This window comes from Hippoglossus stenolepis, chromosome 5 (genome assembly GCF_022539355.2).
Source record: "Hippoglossus stenolepis isolate QCI-W04-F060 chromosome 5, HSTE1.2, whole genome shotgun sequence".
Classification (NCBI taxonomy): domain Eukaryota; kingdom Metazoa; phylum Chordata; class Actinopteri; order Pleuronectiformes; family Pleuronectidae; genus Hippoglossus; species Hippoglossus stenolepis.
The window spans coordinates 4,835,544-4,845,001 of record NC_061487.1 but is presented as its reverse complement, the minus strand read 5'-3'; the positions used below and the strand labels follow the sequence as shown (position 1 = coordinate 4,845,001).

Here is a 9,458-nt window from a genome sequence, read left to right as displayed (position 1 = left end):
GTAAAATAAAAGGTGAAAAGAAAATGATGAAAAAAAAACAGTAAAAACACAACATGATCGAGTCGTAGTTAAATCAGACATGTCTGTAATAATAGCAGAGGTCTGAACTCTGTATGAGTATTTAAACAGCAGAGATCACAACCAGGAAGCTAGACAAATTACTTACAAGACAACGTTTGTGGGAACCGAATTCTATTCCAGGACAACAATAAGAAATGTAGCAGACTGCTGAGAGCCATAGTCACAATAAAAACATTACCCACACCACACAAAGGGACTCTACACAGACAGAGGTTATTGACCTTGATGTACATGCTCAAGGTCACCTGCTCAGACACCTGTTCCCTACAAAACACAGCTCTATACTGTCAATATGTTGTTTCTCACAGTAAATGTAAAACACATTTTTCTGTCACAAACTAAATATAGTGAGTCCAGCTGAGTTGTTTCAAACCTGCTGGAGAAGTCTGATTTAGATTGTTTGAGCCATGATTTCAATACAAATCTGAATGTTTATTTTATATCAGATTTTACATTTATTTAGCAGAATATTTGTTTTATGGGCGGCTGAGGGGTAGAGCGGTCGTCCTCCAACCTGAAGGTCGGTAGTTTGATCCCCAGTCTTCCCCATCTGCATGCCGAAGTGTCCTTGGGCACATAGAACAACAAAGTGCTGCTAATAGATGCACTGTATGAATGTTTGTATGAATGGGTGAATGTAAAACTGTACTGTAAAGAGCTTTGAGTGGTCATCAAGACTAGAAAAGCTCTATATAAATACAAAACCATTTACCATTTGTTATTTGTTGTCAAATACAAGATCTGGGTAATTCCTTCCTCACTGTCTGAAATAAGAATACTTAATATATAACTCATGTTTGACTTTATAACTCATGTTCAACTTGATATATAACTCAAGTTCATCTCTTCATCTATTTTTGTTTTATCTGTTTTGTTTTATTTCTGAGTATATGAGCTGGCTTTTCTATGTTTTGTCTATACTGAACTTTTTTAGTTTGGGAAGCAGCCTCTAACTCTGTCTTTGAAAGGCGCTATAGAAATAACGTTTTATTATTATTAATGAAAATAAAAGGGGCGGAATGTATGTCATCATACCAGTGTATAATTGCTGCATTATATAACCATACAAATATAAAATACGATTTTTTTATATATCATACATGGGTTCCATCATTCTATTGTCCCTAAAATTCCTCCTGACAGATCTGTAGTGTAAAGGTTCTGTGTCTGTTGATGAAGCTCAGATAAGTGTCCGCAGGTAGGAGCAGGTGAACGAGACACCGCTGGAAGACAATCAGGACAATCAGAGGGTGGGCGGAGCCAAACTTCAGTGCCTTAAAACAGCCTTCTGCAGAAGTGAGTGTTTCAAACAACGACAACGCAGTGAACGTTAGACACTGCAACATGATGTCAACCATCAAAGTACTTCTCTGGCTGTTCTGCGGAGCAACAGCTCGTGGCTTAAACAGGAACATTCAATCTGCAAACCTGAGATCACATCAACCAGCAGGTAGGTCTGATCCACATCACAGCGGTCACTACTACGATCAGCATATTCTTGTCTGATGAAGACTTCTGGAAGTGTCTTGTCTCCTCTGAAAGAAACTGCATGCTAAGTGTTACGTTTTGGCTTTAGACTGAATGTGTGTCTTCAGCATCAACATTCAACAGCAGATCAGATTATTTAGGGGACATGTTGAAAAATTTAAACTTTTCTTGATGAACTAATTGTAGTGGAAAAATAATTAAGTGTGGTTGAAACCATTTTTGTAGTTGAAAAGTAAGTTTTATGACCTGTATCTAAATACATATATAACCTCTCTAAATACTTTTATGACCTGAACTGTTTATGGTCTGAATTGTGTGTGACCTGAAAACTCTAAGACCATTTTATCACTTATTTACTCTCCAAAGAACTGAATTTATGTCTGCTCTATCTCCAAAGGAAATGTAAATCAGTTCTGTGTTTTGATTCCTCTCTCAAACTGCGCCTACAGAACCAGTCTGAACTGGCTCTGACAAACAGCCTTAGTTCTCCTTTTTATAAGATCCTTACATTTTCACTCTGAGATCCCTGTGACTCTCTGTGTTGATCCTTTCTGCAGAAAGCCTCTATTAAAATACACAAAGACAAATTTGGTGTTCCAGCCTCTTGTATTTCCAGATTTCCATCCCACTAATGTTAATTAAAACTATTGATAATATCATCCACCATCTTAGCTGTTAAACAAGAGCAGCAGTCTTTCCGTGAACCGTTGACTTGGAGGTTTCCAGACCCACCAGCTGAAGAGGAGCCTCAGTACCCTCCGGATTTTGAGCTGAAGGCTCCAACTGCAGTGAACTCCATCAGCGCCACCTGCGGGGCGGAGTCTGTGTGGGTGGAGGTCAAGAAAGATCTGCTGGGGATCGGTAAACCTGTCTTGACTGCAGACGTCTCGCTGGGAGGGTGTCCTGCCACAGGGGAGGATCCTAACACTCAAGTCCTGGTGTTTGAATCTGAGCTGCATGGATGTGGCAGCCAGCTACTGGTGAGATCTTGCAATCACACTTTCACTTCAACTAGACATGGCATTTTTATTCAGGCTCAAATCAATCTTGAATTATGGTGAGATCCAACTGAAACTTTTTTTTAATTTATTTTTTATGAATGGCTTGTGAAAAAGCATAAATCATCCTTGCGCTGGTTGTAACAGTGCAACTATGTAATTGATGCTGTTCCAATCAACCACAAGGGGCATCAATTGGCTCAGTTCCTACATGAGATGCAGTTGCACCTCTCTTGTGCTTTATGAAAAGTGGGTGAAGGTTAATATTTTGTAACATAAATAAAACTTTAAAGTTGCTAAAATTAGCACTTACTTAAATCCAGCTCTTTAGAGAATACAGAGATTTCAAATCACTAAGTTGTTTTGAATGCATGCATGCAGCTCAATTTGCTCAGAATGTCCTGTCCCATTATTATCTTTGCTTCAATTGTGATATTTTTCGAACAAAAATGCACAGAACACTTTCAAAGCACAACATAATTTAAGGCTTGCATAGGAACATTTTATTTGGAGCACAAAATCACAACATTCATTATCTCATGGCACTTGTGGTAAAGTCAAACTTGCAGTAATATGGAGAAGCCCAATAGTTCCCACAACGAGCAAACACTTGGTGAATGTGAAGAGAAATGCCATATTACATCTATAATATCAGATTACTGCTGTAATGAGTGACTTAAGGTCCACATTTGGCTCTGTAAATTGGTCCATAACTCTCTGGTAGATTTGCTACAATGAAACTCTGTTTGCTCTTCAGGGCAACATGGGTGATCTTGTGCTAAAAATCTGACTGTAAAGCTCCCGGGCAACGAGTCAACATCCAAAAACTAGAAGCTAAACGAGGCTAAATGCTCAGTTTAGTACTTTTCTCTTTGGGTTTTTGTGAACTGATGTTTCATTATTTGTACAGTATCGGTCTCATTTTCTTTTGTTTCTTACCTGCAAAGGGACAACGGATGTAGATTAACATTCTTAGTAGATTCATATTTACATTTTGTATTTTAAAGTGTTCTGTCCCTATCAAATAAAATAGCGCTACACAGTTGGAAATAATTTACTGTTGGTTCACCCCGCCTGTATTTCAGATGACGGAGGACTCGTTCATCTACGTCTTCACACTGATCTACACCCCCAGTCCTCTGGGAGACAGTCCAATAGTCCGAACCAGAGACGTCTCAGTCAACATCCAGTGTCACTACCAGAGGTCAGACTGGAACCAACCATGGAGGCTCTGTTGTTTCGACCATCTCAGTGTCTGTTCCATTGAAATGTTTATTGATGTATAAACAAACTGTATTTAGATGATTGCTGTTAATGTATTTAGGAAGCATGCCGTGAGCACTGGGATGATGAAGCCGACCTGGAATCCACTTAGTGACACTAAATCTGCAGAGGAAAATCTCTACTTCTCCCTTAAACTCATGACTGGTGGGTGTTTGTTCATACTCTATTCTCTACTCGATGATCTCAAAGTGTTCTTGCAGTATCCCTTTTTTATTTTTATTATTTTTTTTTTAACATGCAAGGATTAAAGGTTCAGTGTGTAGAATTAACTGACTTGTAGTGGTGAAGTTGCATGTTGCCCTCATCTTACCCCCCCCCTCCTAACATGAAGAAGAACCTGTGGTTACCTTCAGTTGTCATAAAAACTCAAAAGGTGCTTAGTTTGTCCAGTCTGGGCTACTGTTAAAAAAAACATGGCAGCCTCTGTAGAGGGGACCACCTCCCAATGTAAATATAAAATATAAAGAGCCCCTTTTTATAGGGTCAAGAAAACAACAATTTAGATGAAACGCACTAGTGAAAACATCAGTAGGATTATGTTATATTCAATTTCTGCAAATGGATCAATTAAAATCTACATCTTACACATTGAACCTTTAAAACATCCCATAGCTCTGCCCGATTTTTCTTTCAGATGACTGGCAGTACCCTCGTCCATCCAATCAGTTCCTGCTGGGAGACATGATGAAGTTTAAAGTTTCAGTAAAACAGTTTCACCACGTCCCTCTCCGAGTGTTTGTGGACAGCTGTGTGGCCACTGTGGTACCAAACATCGACACCGTCCCTCGATACCTCTTCATGGGAAACAAAGGGTCAGTTCACTTTGCTGGTGATTTTTAAATCGTTTTTTATATCTCTCATTCTGCTTTTCTTGTGACATTCAGGTGTCTATCTTGTCCTGTGTTGCGTTCAGGTGTCTGTTTGATAGTCAGCTGACCAGCTCCAGCTCTAAGTTCCTACCTCAGACTTACAGCGACGAACTGCAGTTTGAGGTTGAGGCCTTCAAGTTCCAGCAGGACCACAGTGGCGTGGTGAGACTCAAACTCTACATTTTGCACTTTTAACATGGCCTTTTTAAAAATCAGAGATTGAAACCCTCTTTGTCTGCAGATCTACATCACCTGCAGTCTGAAAGCCACGGCTGCTACTGCAGCTGTTGATGCAACCAACAAGGCCTGTTCGTTCTCCAACAGGTGAGACGCAGAAAATGCAACTCTCATATAACCTCTTCATCCTTAGTTGGTTTAAATAATTATTTTCTTTAATTCTTACTTTTACTTTGGTCTGCCAATTGACCACTGAAAATTGCATCCTTTAGATTTTCAGTTGTAGTTCCTGTCAAACTGATGAAACCATTTGCTTATTTCCCTAGACTTGCAGGGTCAGAAATATTAAAGACGGCTTCATTAGTTTCTTGTTGATCACCAAACCAGATGGTATTATCTTAAATTACTAGCTTTTGATTGACAGGTGGTCAGAGGCCAGTGGCATTAATCAAGCCTGTTCATGCTGTGATGCGGACTGTGGGACAGGAGGCCAGAGTCAGCTGTCCAGAGGAGGTGAGTGGACGGGTGGGGTGCATGAGAAACCCTGACCTGTTTCCCTTTTTTTACTTAAAAAAAAAAAATGTATTCACTTCACTTGTGCAGAAGTGAATCAACATCTCAAAACAGAATTTTGTAGTTTTAAGTATCACACCATCCATCAGCTGCACTCTTGAGCAGGACATTGTGTATGCAGTTTCTAACGTTTTTTAAGTTTCACCTTTTCCCTTTATGTAATAAAGGTTATAATTGCGTAGACAGTATATTATTCAATCCTTTACAAATTTGACTGATTTAAAAGTTGTTGTTTTTTTTTAAGATGGCATAACTGCACTTAAATTTTACCAAATGTGAAAGCTTCCCCCTTAATTGCTAGCTTTTCAATTTAAGAGATGGCTTTTGCACCATGCAAATTCAAACCTTAACATATTAGCCAATAATTGCTACAGTAGAGTTGTCATGTTTGTGTTGCAGATCCTGTGTTGGAACAGGAAACGGCTGTTGGCCCAATCGTAGTGAAGGACAAACCTCTACGCTGAGAAATAAAAAGAAAAGTAACTTGAATGAAGTGACTATTAAAGCTTTTTATCTCTGGAGACCTGGGATATTTTGTTATCAGATGGAACAGAATCAAACTTTAAGGTACAATGGGATTCCAAGATGTAACTGATGCTGCAGCCAAGTTTGCTGGTATTTATACAAATGGCACAGTTAAAGGTTCAGTGTGAAAGGGATTTATTGGCAACCATTTTATATAACATAATCCTAGTGAGGTCTTCACTAGTGTTTATCTAAATTTTAGTAAGGGGTGTTCAGCTGCAACTTCACCACTACTAGTCACTGCATCAAATAATTATCTTGGGTGATTTTCTGCCTGTGAATGCTACAGTAAATTTAGCCATTGGTGTTTATGGCTGCGGTTGAAAAGTAAACTCAATTACTATTTCTTGACCCAGGTGGTAAATGTCCTGAGGTCAAAGCTGTGAATGAAGCTGGAAGAGTTTTGCAAAAGGGACCAGTACACGAAATGCAACTACACTTGCACATTTTTTTACTAGCTTAACAATAGATGTGTACTACAGTGACAACTCTGTGCTGTACAGCTATCCAAGAAATGTTTCCTGTCCTAGAAGTGTTTCCAGTTTATACAAGGGGAAAATTGAATCTTCAGTTACTCTATTGTTTAAAATATGTGGAGACAATCTTCAGTCAGCAATAGTTCTGTATCATGTTAGAGTAAAACTGCTGTTTTTAGTTTTTTTTTTTTTAAATTGACGTCTGTCTGCCCAGATGCAACTACGATTGTTGCATCTCTTTTTAAATGTTGCTGCTGCAATGACTTGTGGGATGGCATTTTCTCTCCTTAATAGCCCAAAGGTTGGTCCAGCGTTTCCTATGAGAGGAGATGGGAAGCATTGACGCTCTGGTCCTTTATTAAAAACATCTCTTATGGTGGCTGCTAAAATACTTCCTGGTCATTTAACTCACTCAAACCTTCCTAAGCAGAATGGACTATTCATATGCCCCCCTCAGTGCAGGGACAGCTGCTCTGCACCTCCACCATCGTCCATTTTAGATAACACCTGAGTGGACACAGCTGGAGAGGCTGTGTCACGATGTATCATGGACGGGACTGTTCTATATAACCCTAACCTACACCCCCCCCCCCCTCTCTCTGACGAGCCGCCTCATCTCCTTCACCACGGCCTATAGGTCGCAGGTTGCAGCATCCATCACAGGCTGGAGAGGAGCTTCCTGTCTGCTTTGATCCGTCTCTGCTCCCTGTCTCCCCAGGGAGCTCAGGATGACCTCAGACTGGAGGTCACAGGGTCAGCCTGAACATCAAGGTCTTTACAATAAGTGTCTTCATCCAGAGCACAGTGATGGTATTTTTTTTTTATTTTTTTTATTTTACCATTACATCATTAATAGCAGGAAATACCTGAGTCCTTGCCTCCTACTTTTGAAACTTTATTCCAACTGCAGTGCCCCCTTCGGCAGAAGAATCTATTAATCAGCAATAATTCATGTCCGCAGTGGTCGATGTGCTGACTGTCAACTTAAACTACAGAGACAAAGTGAAGCTTAGAAAAGTCTTTATGATCTGGAACCTGTGGATGATGATCATGTGAGATCAGTTTAGTGATGAGAGGTTCCGGTTCATGAGGTGACTGGCAGGTTGATCGTGTGTTGTGTAAATCAGACCTCAGTGTAAGATGTACTAAATGTATTGCCATGCACTGTAAAAGATGAAAGTGATGTGATATAAATGAGTTTGGTGCTGAGACCCCTTGTGATGTCATCAAGTTTGAAAGGGGGTGTGGCATGGTAAAGGAAACCCATGGGGTCTATACACTGGTGGTGGTTGATAAGATAGAAAGTGTTGAGGATCTGGTGAGCCGTGAATTACTGAAATGAGAGCTGACAGTGACAGAGAACAGATTTAAAGTTTGACAGCAACGACGTGGTTGGTTGATTGAAATTGTGGCAACATTTGATTGGATGCTGTAAACACCCAACAGTCATCTGATTAGAAGTGTGAAATTGGCTTGTGAATGAATAAGATGAAGCAAAATACTTCCTGGCTGAAGTTTTCTGGACTCTGTGGTGTTCAGCTTGACATCTGCCGGGTCTCCTCAGGTATTTGCTGACTTTTTGAAGGAACTAGTCCATCTGAGGTTCAGGTGAGACAGTTACCTGTCAGGAACACCTGTCTGTCGACCTGGTCAATATTAAATGACGGAGAGCTCTGATCTTTTGACCAGGTCGTTGATTTCCTGTCACTGCCCCGCAACATTACAACACTACTGTATCAAACCACCTTGAAATCTGCTCAGCATTCATCAGAGATTCAAAGTGGGGATCCAGTTTAATGAGCACAAGGCCGCACAGACAAACAGGCCGAATGTCAAGAGGTTTTTTTTTCTCCTTGAAGGCAGGAAATTACTTTTCAAACAATGCAGCAGCACAGAGCGAGCCTCCTGAAAGTCAGAGTTTAAATTAATTTTATTCAGACAAAATCCAGTTTCAATTATCTACCACCAACACCACACTAATCATCAATAACAGGTTTGAAATAAAAAAATATTCAGCTACCCTCAAACTGAACCTGGATACTCAGGCATCATTGAGCCGTTCCCTCCCTCCTGGACACAAAAAATAGTTGGATTTAATTAAAAGGGACACAAGTGAAGACTGAGACGAGACTTTCAGCTCCAGGTAAATTGGGAATTTATGATTTCAGGTGTTCAAGGGTCAAGCTGTTTGAGCTAAGGTCGAACAACTTCAAATGATTTGAAACACTCAAAGAAAATTCTTAAAGCATAATCTACATGCACACACACAGAGCGAGAGAGAGAGCAGTGTGTGCAGCAGCAGCGCCCCCTGCTGTCTTAGGTTAAAGCCTCCCAATGAGAGGCGCTAGCAAACGCAACACATCATATACATGTAGAACCAACCTGTCACAGAAATGTCTTTAAAAACTGCAGTGATGATCAGAACAACTTTCAGTTTGTCAGTGCATCTAAAAGACACATACATGTTATGGTTTTCTTTAAAAAAGATAAATAGGAAGAATTTTGTTTAAGTAATATTCCACATTAAAGTAAAATGTAGTAAATGCACTGAAGTTAAACCAAAAAACACTGATTGGTTCTTTGTACCACAAGCTAGTTGTTTTTGATTCATGCTTTTACTTTTCAGGTATATATTTCCAGTGTTGGATAATGACGGATGGAGAACGGTAGTTTCCATCTTTTAAGAAATTAATAAACTGAGCCCTTGAAATTTTGAAGGAGCTTTACAGAGAAAGGAGAAGTCACTTGTATTATAAAACAAATCAAAATAGATAATTAACCACGACAAATTAAAGCAACTTAATATTGACATTATGAATGAAGGAGTGCCAAACACAGTTCAAAAACACTGGAGGTAGAGATGGGATTTAGAGGAAAGAGAGAATCTTAAATCAATAGAAATAATGAAAATTGCATGGCAATGCATCTAATAATTGTTGAGATATTTGTCAGAACATTACATTACATTTCATTTAGCTGACACTTTT

The 9,458-nt window shown here is 39.5% G+C and overlaps 1 protein-coding gene across 1 annotated transcript; it reads left to right on the top strand.

The window, feature by feature from the left end:
- The first annotated feature begins 1,372 nt into the window (after window positions 1–1,372).
- Window positions 1,373–5,991, top strand: LOC118109009 (zona pellucida sperm-binding protein 3). The gene is made up of 9 exons (XM_035155792.2): window positions 1,373–1,531; window positions 2,242–2,549; window positions 3,653–3,771; window positions 3,892–3,995; window positions 4,486–4,663; window positions 4,765–4,882; window positions 4,962–5,044; window positions 5,322–5,410; window positions 5,870–5,991. The coding sequence occupies exons 1-9, from the start codon at window positions 1,426–1,428 to the stop codon at window positions 5,932–5,934; spliced, it is 1,170 nt and encodes a 389-aa protein (XP_035011683.2). The 5' UTR covers window positions 1,373–1,425; the 3' UTR covers window positions 5,935–5,991.
- The last annotated feature ends 3,467 nt before the right edge of the window (window positions 5,992–9,458 follow it).

Coding starts and splice junctions, on each gene's coding strand:
- LOC118109009 (XM_035155792.2), top strand. CDS start 1,426: ATGATGTCAACCATCAAAGTACTTCTCTGGCTGTTCTGCGGAGCAACA. Junction 2,550..3,652: donor GATGTGGCAGCCAGCTACTG/GTGAGATCTTGC, acceptor CCTGTATTTCAG/ATGACGGAGGACTCGTTCAT. Junction 4,664..4,764: donor CTCTTCATGGGAAACAAAGG/GTCAGTTCACTT, acceptor TGTTGCGTTCAG/GTGTCTGTTTGATAGTCAGC.